The sequence below is a fragment of the Phyllobates terribilis genome, unplaced genomic scaffold (genome assembly GCF_046119375.1).
Source record: "Phyllobates terribilis strain yellow unplaced genomic scaffold, ASM4611937v1 Scaffold_5__5_contigs__length_657084704, whole genome shotgun sequence".
NCBI lineage: Eukaryota > Metazoa > Chordata > Amphibia > Anura > Dendrobatidae > Phyllobates > Phyllobates terribilis.
In genome coordinates, this window is record NW_027362765.1 from 190092323 (window position 1) to 190109820 (window position 17498).

Consider the following 17498-nt stretch of genomic DNA (forward strand, 5'->3'; position numbering starts at 1 on the left):
AAAGATTTTTTAAGCCTGCCACAACAAAGTAGACTCTTTTGTCCGGGCCCTACTCTACTCTAAGCTATTAAACATTTCTTAAAATATCCAATACTATTTTTAGGTATATTTTTCTTTAAGGGAATGTGTCACATACATTTTTTAAAATTACCAATAATATCACATACAAGGGACAAATAGAGTAACACCATGGCCGGACCACATATTACCACCACATAGTGACGGAATAATACCATATACAAGGAAGAAATACTGCGACACTGGGACCAGACCTCATATTACCACCACATAGTGACCAAATAATACCACATACAAGGAGCAAATACCACCACACCATGACCAGACCACATAGTGACCAAATACTACAATACTGATCATTTATAAAAAAAACCACAATACTAATATTACCATAAGTGCTGTTATACACAGGAGCTCTGTACATAGTATACAGTGTATAGTGTAAGTGTACATATAATACAGTTATCACTGGTGACATTATACATAAGAGCACTGTAGGTCTGTATATAGTGTCAGTGTACAGGTAATACAGAAATCACCAGTGAAATTATACATAGTAGCTCTGTATATAGTGTATAGTGTACAGGTAACACAGGGATCACCAGTGACATTATACACAGAAGGTCTGTATATAGTGTATATATAGTATATAGTGTATATATTTACAGTGTATAGTGTAAATGTACAGGTAACACAATGACTCAACGGTGACGTCTCTAGCTGAAGTCATTCGTCTTCTCTTTTCTTCTTCATCCAGTGCATACCGCCATCACTTCTTCCAGCCAGGACTCGTCTCTACATAAAATAACACACTAGTTATCTAGTGCACCGCTTCCAGAGCACATTCCCAAACTTCTACACTACGCAGCTGAATACAGAAGTGCACCCACCATTAATATAAGTAGTTATTATGCAACCCACCATTCCAAATATAAATTGTATTCCACCACTGTGCCCCCCACTAACTATAAATAGCCACTTTCCAAACCCAATAAATATATAAATTAATTAACACCTGTACACTTTCCCCCAATTCATTATCAGTCACACTCCTGCATCCTCAACGCCCCCCACTCTGTACCTCCCGCTCCACCGATTCATTATATTTACATGCACCTCTCCACCCCAATTCATTATGTCATGTCCTCTCTCTCTCCCACCTTCACCCTCAATTCATCATTTGCTCTCCCCCACATTCAATTAATCATTTACTCTCCCCCACCCCAGTTCATCATCATTTGTTGTCCCCCTCCCTCAATTCATTATCATTTGCTGTCTTCCATTCCCCAGTCTAAATTCATCATTTGCTCTCCCCACCCCCACCTTCAATTCATCATTATTTGCTCTCCCTACCCCCCACCCTCAAGTCATCATTTGCTCTCCCCACCCCTCACCCTCAATTCATCATTTGCAGTCCCCCGCTCCTCAATTCATCATTTGCAGTCCCCCGCTCCTCAATTCATCATTTGCTGTCCTCCACCTCCCACCCTCAATTCATCATTTGCTGTCTCCCACCCCCAACTCATCATTATTTGTGCTCCCCCACCTCAATACATCATCATTCACTGTCCCCCGTCCCACACCCTCAATTCATCATCATTTGCTCCACCCAAAGGCCATTCAATTCATTTTATGAAAACAAAATAGTTTTGCATACTTACCTCTCATACGATCCCCTGCAGCTCCACTTCTGGACTGGTATCCCGGCGAGTAGCGCGTGTACATGCCGGCGCGTACACAATGACGTCATCACGTACATGCCATCACCAGCGCGTCACAGAAGAGGCGGAGTGACTCCCTTGAAGCTGCACAGCCGTTCAGTTTTGATGACCATGGAGCTCCAAGAAGGCCAACAGCGCTGAGATGTGCTCCGCCGATGGCAGCGTGCCGGCGCATGCTACTTTATTATACGCTGGGGCCCAGTGAGCAGAAGCTCTTATGTTTACTTACCAGTAAGGGCAGTAATGCCCTGATGGTGGCCCTAGGTGCACTCCTAAACAAAGGGAATGACAATAACCCTTTAAGTCATCATACCCTGTAGTATGGAATTGTATGGGCTTGCTTGTACTGCCAATCAACAAACATCAATTATCAAACACTTTTTATTTAGTGGTTTTCAGGTGAAAATATACAAAACATACAAAAAAAAGAGTAATACATGACTGATTCATGGCTATGGAAAATGTAAGCATTGCTTATCTAATAACTGTAAACATTAGGTATGACCGGTAACATCAGCATCATGTTACATCACATGTCAGTTAATCTATTATATCACACTAGTCATTTATTATACAGTAATTACATCATTCTCTGGTCATTCATCATTAGAGGGATGTTTTATTTGTAGCTATTAATACATGAGCTAAATCCACCAACTGACCCAAAAGTTTAGCAACAGGACAATTATGAAGTTCTGGAACGAATGGGCCAATCCTTGCCTAATTTTAGTCTTAAATGTCTAATATTTTGTGTAATGGGATTCTTCAGAGCATGGGATAAGCGCTGAGAAGGTTGTTAAGTCAAGAGACATCATGTTCTTTTGGGTGGATGTACCTAGGGCCCTATATTCCTCCCTATACTTGTGTGTTATGGACCCACAGGCATTCTACGTACCACCATATGGAAATGATCCTTTTAGGATGGAATACCTACCTTATTATGGCATTAAATAATGCGAACCTTAGAGAGAATCTAGGTGCAATCAAGCTATAATATGGACAATATGGATGCTACATTATTGATCTATGGAATACACATATATAATATGATAGCGTGCATGGGCTATAACGGTATATTCTGATGACTTTTATAACATGTAAACCAGCCTATTGAAGGTAAAATTGCTGGGATATCCTGAAATCTTGAGACTTATTCCTTCTTTTTGGTGGCGATGTGGTTGTGTATTTAAAGACTCTTTCCAATTAAATAGACCAGCATTAAAGGGAATCTGTTGCCAAATTTTTGCTATTTAATCTGAGATCAGCAAAATGTAGTGGCAGAGAGCCTGATTCTAGGGATGTGCCATTACTAGTCTGTGCTCTGTAGTTTCAATACCATCAGTGTTTTATCAACAGGAGATTATCACTAGAGGACTAGGTGTCATGTGCAAGCCAGTCTAGCTAATGTGTAACCCTGACACCACCTCTGATTGGCAGCACTGGATAATGTACAGTGTACACAGGAATCTTCCAATCAGTGGCGTGGGCGGGGTTATACACAGCTCAGTGTTCTGACCACTGCTATATCTACCACAGAGAAAACAGGGATTCTATCAAAACTACTAAAATTAGTCCAGTAAGTAATACATCGCTGGAATCAGGCTCTCTTACCCTACATCATGCTGCTCTTAGATTACATAACAAAAACCTGCTAGCTTGATTGATATACAATAAAAATATTTTTTTCAGAAATTCAAACACCAGAGTAACTCTCACCTATGTGAATAAATAGCACAAAGATAAAAAGCAGGTTCTAAAATTCACTCCTCAACATTGATATTGCATCACCGAAAAGAAAAAACAGTGGAGTTATAGAAATGACAGGATTGATAGACAATTGTTAATAATTTGCAAATGATGAAAAAATGGAAAAAATATTTTCAAAACATCACAATATATTCAGTATAGAGTATGAGCGCCACATGTGGAAATCTCTGCTCTTACACAACTTGGCTGCTATCAATGAGGTTATCAATGGTTGGGGAATGTTCTTCCACATTGAATAGACTTGGGCAAGAAAATCATCAAGACCTGCTGCTGGCAGCTTCCTTTGCAATTGCCGACCAACAACACCCCAGATGTGCATGATAGATCACAAGTCCAGAGACACTGTTGGCCATGATAGCAAAGTGGTATGAGCAGCAACATGCAACCTAGCAGTGGCATATTGAAAAATGTCCCACAACCAAATCAATGTAACTCGAGATGTTATTATATCTGGAATGAAGACTAGAGGGGTCTGGCTACTGTACATTATGTGACCTACATCATAATTCCAGGAGTAAGACGAGTGTCAAGTTCCCTCAGGAAGGCCCTTTCATGGTATTACCCATGATGTGTGCAGATCAATCCCTGAGTATCATTTCCCTCAAAACGAAAGCGAAACTCATCACTGAAGATAATAAACCTGCATACCCGCCTCTATTGCCATGTTGCTCTTCACCATTATAGCCTTTAAAAGCGGTGACTTAAGGTCAATGGAACAACTGTAACTGGACATCTGGCTCATAGTCCAAAGTCATAAAAATGCCTTCTGATGGTTTCTGTAGACACTGATGCTTTAGACTTGCTTTGTGATGTCCAATTTCACTTGCAGTACAGAATGAATCAGTCATGGAATCATTGGTACAGTCTTCAAATCTGGTGAGATCACATGTGCAACTCCTTGAAGATGCCTTCAAGGTACATTAACAACTCGACGTTACATTGATTTTGTTGTGGAACCAGTAGAATCAGTAAGCAGCCTGCATGGCCTAAACATGCTACCATGGCCTGCAGCCTTCCAGACTTGTCTCACGTCGAGCACATCTGGGATGTCATTAATTGGCAATTGCAAAGGATGCTGCCAGCAGCGGATCTTGATGATTTGCTTGCCCAAGTGCATTCAGCGTGATGGAACGTTCCTGAGACAACCAATAATAATCTCATTGATCGCATGACAAAACGTGTAAACACATATATTTCTGCACACCATGCTCAAACTCAATGCTGAATAAATCAAAATGTTTAGAAAATGTTGTTTCTTTTTTCATCATTAGCATATCTATCAATATTTTGATTTCAATATAATGACTTTTTCTTGCACTTTCAATATTGAGGAGTGTAATAGGCACATTCATACACCATAAAAAAGTGTTATTTTTTATGTACTTTTACTTTAACACTTTTTATGGTACATGGCAACACCTATTTTTTTTAAAACCTGTTTTTTGTCCTTGTGCTATTTATTCACATATCTTGGAGTTTGTCTGGGAGTTGAAAAGGCCCGAGGGTTGTGTCTGCAGTGAAACCTGGAACCACAATAATAAGCTCTGTAAAGTGTAGCGCCTGGATTATTCACAACCACCTTTGATGAGCACTTCTCTATTTACCTTGCTATTTGTTATTACACTATGAAGCGCTCCTATTGCGTCAAAACACTAGAGATGAAAAGGACAGGATGTTCTCGAAAGTTGTGGTCACTGCCACTCTATTTGCTCTCTATGCTGCCCAGGATACCTGAGAGTTGTATGTTGTACTTGGCTATATCCATCAATTCTAATAGATAATGTCTCTTTAACAGTTGATATTAAGATGAGGAGGTCCGTATGCTTTTCATCAACCAAACACGAATCACACTTTTGTATAACAGCATTGTCTAAACATTAAGGAAGAGAGATGAAGAGCTGGAAGGCTGCGGCCAGACCTCATCCATATCATGCATTCCATACAGTGAGTGATTGATACACAGAACTTCAAAACCTGGGAAACACGTCAAAAACATACTAAAACATTTACACATAATGAAATCATCCATTGTTCAATATTGCAATATTGTGAAGCGATGGCATATTTTAAAATAAATGTTTTATCCAGTAGGTTCTTAAAACTTTGTTTCACAAGACCTTCTTATCTTGTCCCCTTATTACAAGTGAGACACAGTAAGGAACAATTCCTACAGTGGTTAAAGGAACAGCTATGCTCTTGAAGAATGAAAGAACATAGAAGACCATCTCCACATCAGATGGAAGTTCAATGGAGTCAAAGACGTGAAGAACAACTAGAGAAGTCATGATGGAGCTGAGACGGAACATAAAGTCAGTTCCTTGTTTCTCCTTGCAACTGTACTTGTACATCTGAGAGTCTAAGGCTAGTCCCAAGCCGAGGAAAATACCTAGATTCCTTATCAGGCCAGCAAATGGTGTAGAGTCCATATGAATCCACTCTGGCTTGGAACACCAATGTGATGCTTTGTCAAGGGTCCACAAAAGGTCAACATCAAAAAGCTTGAGCAACAAGTAGAAGCCCAGTGCAAAGGAGAAGAGGAAAAGAGTGGTATACCAGTACTTTTTCAAGTTGATGTTGTATATAATTTGTAGGTGATTAAACACTTTGGCCACCACAATTCCTGGAAACAAAACCAACAAGTAATAATCATTATTGGATAGGGTCAATAGCTTTAATACCATTAACATGATCCAAAAAATGCTTGGTATGTGAGTAAACATTGAAAAAATACTCTTGCGCCATCATCGAATTGTAAATGTTATACATCGCATTGATTTAAGTCATACATACCTTATGTAGGGTCCAAAATGTAATCTTTTTCAAGCATAAATTTAAAACATGTTTTCCAATATAAAATTCTTTACATACCTGAAATAACACCAGCAATGACCTGATGGGGAAAATGTGCAGCCACAAACACTCTAGATAGGCAAACATTGATTTGGACTATCCAAAAGAAAGCCCACAAGGCCCAACGTTGACACCTAGAGTTCAAGCAAGATTATTAGTGTATATGCCTATAGACCACAAAACCAATTACATCTGAAAGTACTAGACATATGTTGGATCCACCACAAAATCTGGCCAACATTGTTGAGGCTAAAGAGTAGATTCATTATCTTGTTTAACATGGAAGCAACTAGATACCTCTGAGTGTAAATGGTAAAGCAGACCAAAATTTAAGCATATCGCAATCTGCTACTCAGAATATGGTCCAACCCATTTAACAAGTTATCTCACTTAGGAAAACTATTTTAAAATAGTGAAGAGTAAGAGGGTCTTTCTGTCTTTAGACTCTACTAGCCAGGGTAGATGGTAGTTACAAAGAGTGTTTGTTGAGTAGAGTTTTTCCGAATCAATTTGCACAGTCTGGTCCATCGGCCACAACAGCAAACTCTGCCTGTTGGATGGGAGCCAGGAGTACTACCTCTTACTTGACAACATCTGCAGCTCTTCTTTTGATTATCCAGTATTGCCCGACATCACATGTATTCTTCACGCTGTCGTGCCATGCCGGCTAATCAAAAGAAGAACTATGTCGGTAGGTAAGAGGTGGTTCTCATGTCATGGCTCCTGTCTAGAGGTCAGAGATTACTGTTGTGGCCAATGGACTGGGTCGTGCAAATCGATTCACACCAATTGAGTAATACTTCAATTCACCTGTAGTAAAGAACACTTGCCCAAAGATAAGCTAAGCATTGAGGGTCCCGCAGCAGGATACTCTGCGATCAACATAATGATCCATATTTATAATTGTGGGTCTAAACCAAACCTAAAGTTTGGCTCTGATGAAATAGCTTTGTTTACCAGTGATAATTTAATGATGATGTTAATATTACTTCTGCAAAGTTCTTTCCTGCCACAGTGTTTGAAGTAAGACTTATGTTGTAAACTTCCAATGTGAGGAAGACATTTATTAGGTGAGTAGAAGGACTGTTTATATCTCACAAGCGATAAGTTCAGCCAAAGTTTTCTCATCACTCACCGTTTTTTGAAGGTGGTGTGGCTTTGCAGAAGAGAGATCGCAGCACATGTCATTACATAGTACACTGATGAGGAGCCCATGGCGTGCCCTGATGGACTTCCTGAGATTAGAAAGAAAGCAGGAAATCCTTAGGATGGGAGGGTTTATGCCATTCTAACCCAAAGAATGTTTTGTGTAGAGGTTCTACTAGTTTTTCAGTGGTCAGCTATACTGAACCATCATTATGGACAGGGTGATGTGTGCAAACAGGAAACAAAAAGTTTTCAAATGTCGATAAATATTGCAATTATTTTGCGTTAGTTTCTTTGGTATAACATACTTGGTGGAAGCACTGGTTCTCCTTGAAAAGACCAGACGAGTATGGAGTCATATTGTCAATAATCCATGGGATAAATTTATGCAAATTAGCTTTCTCACAGAACAAAGGAACTATCTTACTAATTAACACCTAGGGGGAGAGGAAGCACAATTCAATGTCAGACTCTTTAAAGGTAATATTTCATCAAGTTTTGCTGCTCCATCTCAGAGCAGCATGATGAAAGGGCAGAGACCTTGATTCCAGTGATATGTTACTTACTGGGCTGCTTGCTGCAGTTTTGACAAAATCACTGTTTTATGTGCTGCAGATCTAGCAGTTCTCTAAATGCTGAGCTCTGTATAACTCCGCCCACACCTCTAATTGTCAGCAGTCTGTGTATGTACTGTATATAGTCAGAAAGCAGCTAATCAGTGGTGGAGAAAGTATTATACAGAGCTTATAAATATGGAGGACTACATGGCAGCAGGTTTACTAGTCCTCTAGTGATAATCTCCTGCTAATAAAACAGTGATTTTATCAAAACTATAGTAAGCTGCCCAGTAAGTGATATATCACTGGAATCAGGGCCCCTGACTCTACAGATTCACTTTAACAAGCCTTTGACTTGTTTTATCTCCTAGGTGGTACTTGTGAGTTTTTTATATTCTACAAGAGAGATAATTTGCATTTGCTATAACAGTGTTAAGCCGGCCATACACCTAAGATGGCTGTTGGCTGAACAGTACTTTGGCCTATAGTTTGGCCCAGTGATGGACATAGGGCCCCTGTGCAAGAACAATATATGGGCCCTTTGAAGACCTAGCTCAGGCTAATTCACAATTCCACCTGCTTTGGAGGTGGTATTAGCCCCCTTAGCTCCTGGGCCCCTGGCTGCCATCTCAGTCGACTCTCGCATACACATGAGCGCTTTTTTGGCCGAGTACTCTTGTGTTCTCTATGAGAAAGCCGCTGAGATCTCGGCTGATAGCTTATATCTGACAGAACAATGCAATCAGCAGTCCGAAATCAGACATGCACGATTGATATCTCTCCCAATCATTAGTCCACTGGCGTCAACATACACATTAGACCACTGGCCATCAATATCACAGGGTTCTGCCGACATTAGTCTAGTGTATGGGGGTCTTTACTACCGTTGAGTTTGATGCCTATTGTTCCAGTATTTTTAAGTAGTAGGAGCTCAGGGCACTTGTTTGAGGAAGATCTGAATTAGGGTTTAATTGTTAAACAGACTATATCTAGTGTTGACAAGCCATCCATATGCCGACTTAGGATACATCTGGGCAAACCTGGCACAATAAAAACTGGAATGCTTCTATCACTTCAAGACACAGTTCTTACCTGGTCCAGTTTCGCAGGTTACAGGGAACTGCATAATTTCTGGAGACGAGACATTGCCATAATAGGATGTCTCATGTACCCACCAGTAAGGCCTTTGTCCGAAAAGGATCCTGTAGTGAAATATTTTGGATATTTTATTAATCACTTTACTTTCCTCAGTTATAGCTGATGGACATTATGCCAGTGTGTGCCAGCATTGACTATGGCTACATTTTTTTCTTAATAGATATAGTAAAAAAAATTATTTTTTTAGCTGTTTCTAGTATTGCAACTTATTTCTATTCTACTCTGGACACTTGATAGCTAGTATTTCTAATTATGAACCTGTAAGGGATTCATCATTACCAGGCATTGAACATACTGAAAGGAAGAGAAAATAAGTCTCAGAAAAGATTAGTGAAAATCTTAATCTGTAAATCTAAAGTTTACACTCCAGGTACATTCTAGTAAAATTTTGATCTAATATAGTTATATAGAAATACATTTAGAATGATATATGTATGAATATATATATACAGTACAGACCAAAAGTTTGGACACACCTTCTCATTTAAAGATTTTTCTGTATTTTCATGAAGATAAAAATTGTACATTCACACTGAAGGCATCAAAACTATGAATTAACATATGTGGAATTATATAGTTAACAAAAAAGTGTTAAACAACTGAAAATAGGTCTTATATTCTAGGTTCTTCAAAGTAGCCACCTTTTGCTTTGATGACTGCTTTGCACACTCCTGACATTCTCTTGATGAGCTTCAAGAGGTAGTCACCGGAAATGGTCCTCCAACAATCTTGAAGGAGTTCCCAGAGATGCTTAGCACTTGTTGGCCCTTTTGCCTTCACTCTGCGGTCCAGCTCACCCCAAACCATCTCGATTGGGTTCAGGTCTGGTGACTGTGGAGGCCAGGTCATCTGGCGTAGCACCCCATCACTCTCCTTCTGGGTCAAATAGCCCTTACACAGCCTGGAGGTGTGTTTGGGGTCATTGTCCTGTTGAAAAATAAATGATGGTCCAACTAAAGCAAACCGGATGAAATAGCATGCCGCTGCAAGATTCTGTGGTAGCCATGTTGGTTCAGTATGCCTTCAATTTTGAATAAATCCCCAACAGTGTCACCAGCAAAGCACCCCCACACCATCACACCTCCTCCTCCATGCTTCACGATGGGAACCAGGCATGTAGAGTCCATCCGTTCACCTTTTCTGAGTCGCACAAAGACACGGTGGTTGGAACCAAAGATCTCAAATTTGGACTCATCAGACCAAAGCACAGATTTCCACTGGTCTAATGTCCATTCCTTGTGTTCTTTAGCCCAAACAGGTCTCTTCTGCTTGTTGCCTGTCCTTAGCAGTGGTTTCCTAGCAGCTATTTTACCATGAAGGCCTGCTGCACAAAGTCTCCTCTTAACAGTTGTTGTAGAGATGTGTTTGCTGCTAGAACTCTGTGTGGCATTGACCTGGTCTCTAATCTGAGCTGCTGTTAACCTGCGATTTCTGAGGCTGGTGACTCGGATAAACTTATCCTCAGAAGCAGAGGTGACTCTTGGTCTTCCTTTCCTGGGGCGGTCCTCATGTGAGCCAGCTTCTTTGTAGCGCTTGATGGTTGATGGTTTTTGCAACTGCACTTGGGGACACTTTCAAAGTTTGCCCAATTTTTCAGACTGACTGACCTTCATTTCTTAAAGTAATGATGGCCACTCGTTTTTCTTTACATAGCTGTTTTTTTCTTGCCATAATACAAATTCTAACAGTCTATTCAGTAGGACTATCAGCTGTGTATCCACCTGACTTCTGCACAACACAACTGATGGTCCCAACCCCATTTATAAGGCAAGAAATCCCACTTATTAAACCTAACAGGGCACACCTGTGAAGTGAAAACCATTTCCGGTGACTACCTCTTGAAGCTCATCAAGAGAATGCCAAGAGTGTGCAAAGCAGTCATCAAAGCAAAAGGTGGCTACTTTGAAGAACCTAGAATATAAGACATATTTTCAGTTGTTTCACACTTTTTGGTTAAGTATATAATTTCACATGTGTTAATTCATAGTTTTGATGCCTTCAGTGTGAATGTACAATTTTCATAATCATGAAAATACAGAACAATCTTTAAATGTGAAGGTGTGTCCAAACTTTTGGTCTGTACTGTATAAATATACATATATATCTATATATATAATTGTCTTATCCCGTCTGTCTGTCTGTCTGTCTATCTGTCTGTCTGTCTTTCTGTCTGTCTTTCTGTCTGTCTGTATGTTTGTCCAGGAAATCCCGCGTCGCTCATTGGTCCGGCAGCGGCCAATCAGCGCCGCGCGATTTCTGAAAAAAGATGGCGGCCGTTAGCGGCTCATCTGCCGGACGGAGGTCAGTGGCGATGCAGCGGGGAGATGAGCGGCGCTAGCTGCACAACTACCCCGACCGGCGCCGCTGACCTCCATGCGGCTAACGTTGGAAGATCAGCGGCTTGGCCCGCTGATCTCCCAACAGCAAGTGTGAACGGAGGACCGGGGAGCGGCGCCGCCGGTCGGGATGCTTCTGCTGCGAGTAGCCGCTCATCTCCCGGCTTCTCGCAGCAGAAGGAGCCGCACAGGCAGCGCCGCTCCCCGGTCCTCGCTAATATGGAGACGCACAAGCAGCGCCGCTCCCGGGCCCACACTAATGCGACGCTGATTGGTCGCGGTGGCCGGCCGCGACCAATCAGCGAGATGGGCGGCAAATTTAAACGCCGCTCTGCTGATTGGTCGCGGTGGCCGGCCGCGACCAATCAGCGAGATGGGCGGCAAATTTAAACGCCGCTGTGCTGATTGGTCGCGGTGGCTGGCCGCTACCAATCAGCGAGATGGGCGGCAAATTTAAACGCCGCTCTGCTGATTGGTCGCGGTGGCCGGCCGCGACCAATGAGCGAGATGGGCGGCAAATTTAAATGCCGTTCTGCTGATTGGTCGCGGTGGCCGGCCGCGACCAATCGGCGAGATGGGCGGCAAATTTAAACGCCGCTCTGCTGATTGGTCTCGGCCGGCCACCGCGACCAATCAGCGATATCGGCGGAAAATTTAAACGGCGCTCTGCTGATTGGTCGCGGTCGCCGGCCGCGACCAATCAGCGATATAGCCTGCAAATTTAAACGCCGCTCTGCTCATTGGTCGCGGTGGCCGGCCGCGACCAATCAGCGAGATTGGCGCTAAATTTAAACACCGCTGTGCTGATTGGTCGCGGCCGCCGGCGACCGCTACCAATCAGCGAGATTGGCGCCAAATTTAAACACCGCTCTGCTGATTGGTCGCGGCCGCCAGCCACGGCCAATCATCGAGATTGGCGCCAAATTTAAACAACGCTCTGCTGATTGGTTGCGGTCGCCGGCCGCGACCAATGAGCAGTATTGGCGCCAAATTTTAACCCCCGCTCTGCTGATTGGTCGCGACCACCGGCCGCGACCAATCAGCGATTTTGGTGCCAAATTTAAACAACGCTCTGCTGATTGGTCGCGGTGGCCGGCCGCGACCAATCAGCAATTTTGGTGACAAATTTAAACAACGCTCTGCTGATTGCTCGCGGTCGCCGGTCGCAACCAATCAGCAGTATTGGCGCCAAATTTAAACACCGCTCTGCTGATTGGTCGCGGTCGCCGGCCGCAACCAATCAGCAGTATTGGCGCCAAATTTAAACCTCGCTCTGCTGATTAGTCGCAACCACCGGCCGTGACCAATCAGCGATATTGGTGCCAAATTTAAACACTGCTTCGCTGATTGGTCGTGGTGGCCGGCCGCGACCAATCAGCGATATTGGCACCATATTTAAACACCGCTCTGCTCATTGGTCGCGGTTACCGGTCACGAATAACCAGCATTATTGGCGACAAATTTAAACACCGCTCTGCTGATTAGTCGCGGCCGTGACCTATCACCATTATTGGTGCCAAATTTAAATAACGCTCTGCTGATTGGTCGCGACCGCCGGCCGCAAACAATCAGCATTATTGCCGCCAAATTTAAACCCCGCTCTGCTGATTGGTCGCGTTCGCTGGCCGCGACCAATCAGCATTATTGGCGCCAAATTTAAACCCCGCTCTGCTGATTAGTCGCGACTGCCGGCCGTGACCAATCTGCGATATAGGCGCCAAATTTTAACACTGCTTTGCTAATTGGTCGCGGTTGCCGGCCTCGACCAATCAGCGATTTTGGCACCAAATTTAAATACCGCTCTGCTGATTGCGCCCGGTCGGCCGCATACCTATTCTAGAATACCCAATGCGTTAGAATCGGGCCACCATCTAGTGTATATATATTTATTTACAGTATATGTGAAATACTGTTTGCTTGCACCAAGAGATTTTGATGATGATGTGGAAAGTGAGGGTGTTCATTTCTATTCTTGGGACTTAATAACAATATTATGTTTGCCCCATTAATTCTGTTTAGTAACTATTTATGGATCCCCTTCATCAGCAGTCTCTGGGAGCGTGCTTAGCGTATTCCCTAAGCACACGAACGTGGGAAGTCACCACATGTTCTCTGCAGGGAACACCTGGACAGGTCCAAATATGATCAAGTTCATTGTCAATGGCAGATGTCATAAGGTTAAGCAGGATTTCAAAGTAATTTATGAAGAGGATGTGGAGCACCAGAGGTGTGTCATTAGTGGCCCCGCAGACCCCCTTTATTATGCACAATATCTATCACATATAAAGCTATTGATCTAACCCATAATGACAGTGCTAAGATAAAGCTAACAAACTAATAACAAATATAGTTTATTGTATGCTGGGGATATTCTAGAATGCAAGTGTTGTTGCAGTTGAGTACTCACCATTTGAAGACAAGGTTGAGCCAGTCGCCAACTACAGCCACCCATACAAGTTTGATACCCACAGACTCACACAGATGGAACCATATAGGAAAGAAGATATGGAAGGTATTTCTAAGATCAGCTGCATGTGAGACAAATACAAACCACTCTTGGAAAGTCATGAAATTCTTCTGCAGATACCTAACTATGGAGATTCCTGTAGCATGAACTAAGTCCATGCTCACCTCCATCCTCCAAACTTCTCCCTAGCAGACAGAGTTTTTCATCTGGGACAAACCAAAGTACATCTTTGTCACCAGGCTTATATAGCCTGTTCCCAATGCCTCCCTCCCAACCAACTCTTCAAACAAGAGACCTCAAACAAATATTTCATCACTCCATTTTCCAACATATCTTCTCATTTTGGCCATTCACTGCCTTTTTCCTAATCAATGATTAGCATGCTGTTCCTCTCTGCTTAGATATGGCCCTGTTGTTCTAAACCTGCTTATGTGCTAGGGCATCCTTAGTCTTTATGAGGTGAAGCATTCAGAGGATGAGACTTTGAGATTATATAGCAAACAATTGCTTCTCGAAGGAAATTACTACCTGTAATCTTCCCACTTGTTTGCTGACACCTAAATTTCTGATACTGCTATTGCTATTATACTATGTCCTTAGATTTCAAAGCATATTCACTTTTGCTGGCTCTATGTAAAAGAGGGTGTCTGGTGGATCACCTCTTGTGTTTTGCTATATAGTCCATATCGATGAGATTAGGCCCTTTCGAGATCATTTCATCTTCAACTTGCTTTAAGGCTATGTGCCCACGATGCAGAAATGCTCCGGATTTTTTCCTGAGCGTTTCTGCATCTCCCTGGCAGAAAAAACGCATGCGGATTGTACATGCGGATTGTACATGCGGATTGTACATGCGTTTTTCCTGCCAGGGACAAGCAGAAGTGAAGCGTTCTTCACATGCATTTCCGCATGCGGGTTGTCAAGCGCTTTCCAAGCGACTTTAGCATCATTTGGAAAGTGCTTGACAACTTGGTCACACTATATAAATCCATGCAACCGGCATGGATTTATATAGTGTGACGGTAAAAGAATGGTAAAAAATAAATATTATACTTACCTTCTGATGGCCCCCGGTGTCCTTAGCAATCCGTCTTGGCTTGCCGGCAGCTCGTAGTGGACTAAAAAGACCTGCCATAACGTCATTTATTTTATTCTTTTTTTTACAGGTACTATGGTACCCGTGTCCGGAGGAGAGTCTCCTCTTCTCCAAACCCGGGTACCATCCGCACATTGAACCGCATGGTATCCGCATCTGCAGATCCAGTGATGCGGATTTCATGCGTTCCAATGCAAGTCAATGGCAGCAAAATGCCGCGCTTCCGCAAAATAATTGGTAGTGCTGCGTTTTTTTCTGCAATGATAATCCGCAGCGGAAATTTCCGCAGCATTTGCACAGCACATGCAGATTATCATTGGGGAACATGGCAGGCCTTCTACCAAGCGTTTTTTAAGCGTTTCTGCAGCCAAATTGCCGCTGCGGAAACGCTTAAAAAATGCATAGTGGGCACACAGCCTAACTGTTCACAATAACAGTAATTTTGACCAGGGGTGCCCAAACTTTTACATGTCACTGTATTCCTTACTCCCCCCACATACGTTATTGCTCAGTTCTGTTACGTGTTCATGTGTTCACTATGGGAAGAGTGGAGAAATCCACTGCCAGACATCTGTGGCAGCACTTATCTAGCTGGAGTTTAAAAGGATCAGGTTGTTTAAAGGGGTATTCCCATCTCCAAGATCCTATCCCAATATGTAGTAGGTGTAATAATAATAATATTAGCAAATCCCTCCAATTAAAAATGTACTATAGTATTTTTGATTCGTTATTTCTCTTTCCTCATGTGCCAGCATCGCAGGACCTTAGGTATCCAAGGTTACATCCACTGATCAAGTCACAGTTAGTTAGCTAGTTGCTAGTGGTCGTAACCGTGGATACCTAAGGTCCTGCGATGCCTGCACATGAGGTAAGAGATAGCGAATCAAAAATACTATGTTACATTTCTAAATGGAGGTATTTGCTAATATTATTATTATTATTACACCTACTACATATTGCAATACGTACCTCTCCCTGTTCCTCTGCAGCTGTGGCGTCTTCTGACACTCTGACATCACAGGCCAGAGGGCGCAATGACATCATTACAACGCGCCCTCTGCTCTGAGCGTCACAGTGCAGAGAGCCGGAAGACTGTGATGCTGAGGAGTCCAGAGCAGCAGCCAACGAGGAGAGGTGAATATTCAATATTTTTATTTTTTTATGTATGGAGCATTATATGGGGCCCATACTGCATGGAGCATTATATGGGGCCTATACTGCATGGAGCATTATATGGGGCCTATACTGCATGGAGCATTATATGGGGCATATACTGCATGGAGCATTATATGGGGCCCATACTGCATGGAGCATTATGTGGGGCCCATACTTCATGGAGCATTATATGGGGCCCAGTATTCTGTATGGAACATTATATGGGGCCCAGTATTTTGTATGGAGCATTATATGGGGCCCAGTATTCTGTATGGAGCATTATATGGGGCCCAGTATTCTGTAGAGAGCATTATATGGGGCCCAGTATTCTGTATGGAGCATTATATGGGGCCTATTATACTGTATGAAGCATTATATGGGGCCCAGTATTCTGTATGGAGCAGTATATGGGGTCCAGTATTCTGTATGGAGCAGTATATGGGATCCAGTATTCTGTATGGATCATTATATGGGGTCCAGTATTCTGTATGGAGCATTATATGGGGTCCAGTATTCTGTATGGAGCATTATATGGGGTCCAGTATTCTGTATGGAGCATTATATGAGACCCATTATTCTGTATGGAGCATTATATGGAGTCCAGTATTCTGTATGGAGCATTATATGAGGCCCATTATTCTGTATGGAGCATTATATAGGGTCCAGTATTCTGTATGGAGCATTATATGGGGTTCAGTATTCTGTATGGAGCATTATGTAGTGCCCAGTATTCTGCATGGAGGACTATGTGGTGTCCATAATACTATATGGAGGACTATGTGGTGCCCATAATACTGTAGGGAGGACTATGTGTTGCCCATAATACTGTATGGAGGACCATGTAGTGCCCATAATACTGCATGGAGTATGTTGCAATACTGGCGTAGTACTGCACAAGCAGGAACAGCAAGCGGTAGTAGAAGTTCTTGAAGTTAGCAAGAAGTTGTAGGAAACAATCCGCAAATGACTTAGAACAGACTGGGTAAGAATGTTCAGGAGCTGGAGACTGAAACTAGGCTAATAGCTAGACACAATATTCAAGCAATGAGTGAGAGTTCCATGTGGCTTTAAATAGGCCCAAACAGGAAACAAGATGGATTCCATAGATTTAGAATCCATTATCTTAGTAAAGGGCAATTGCAGAACACAACAGCAGCCTCCAGTGGTAAGGAGGGAAACTGCAGCACAATCATTAAAATGAACAATAGCGGCCACTAGTGGTCAAAC

The 17498-nt window shown here is 42.6% G+C and overlaps 1 protein-coding gene across 1 annotated transcript; it reads right to left on the minus strand.

Moving 5' to 3' along the window:
- Window positions 1-2106: 2106 nt before the first annotated feature.
- LOC141272680 (glucose-6-phosphatase catalytic subunit 1-like) lies at window positions 2107-14262 on the minus strand. The gene is made up of 5 exons (XM_073683638.1): window positions 13961-14262; window positions 9152-9261; window positions 7492-7591; window positions 6375-6490; window positions 2107-6126 (listed from the first exon to the last, which is right to left on the minus strand). The coding sequence occupies exons 1-5, from the start codon at window positions 14188-14190 to the stop codon at window positions 5615-5617; spliced, it is 1068 nt and encodes a 355-aa protein (XP_073539739.1). The 5' UTR covers window positions 14191-14262; the 3' UTR covers window positions 2107-5614.
- Window positions 14263-17498: the final 3236 nt, after the last annotated feature.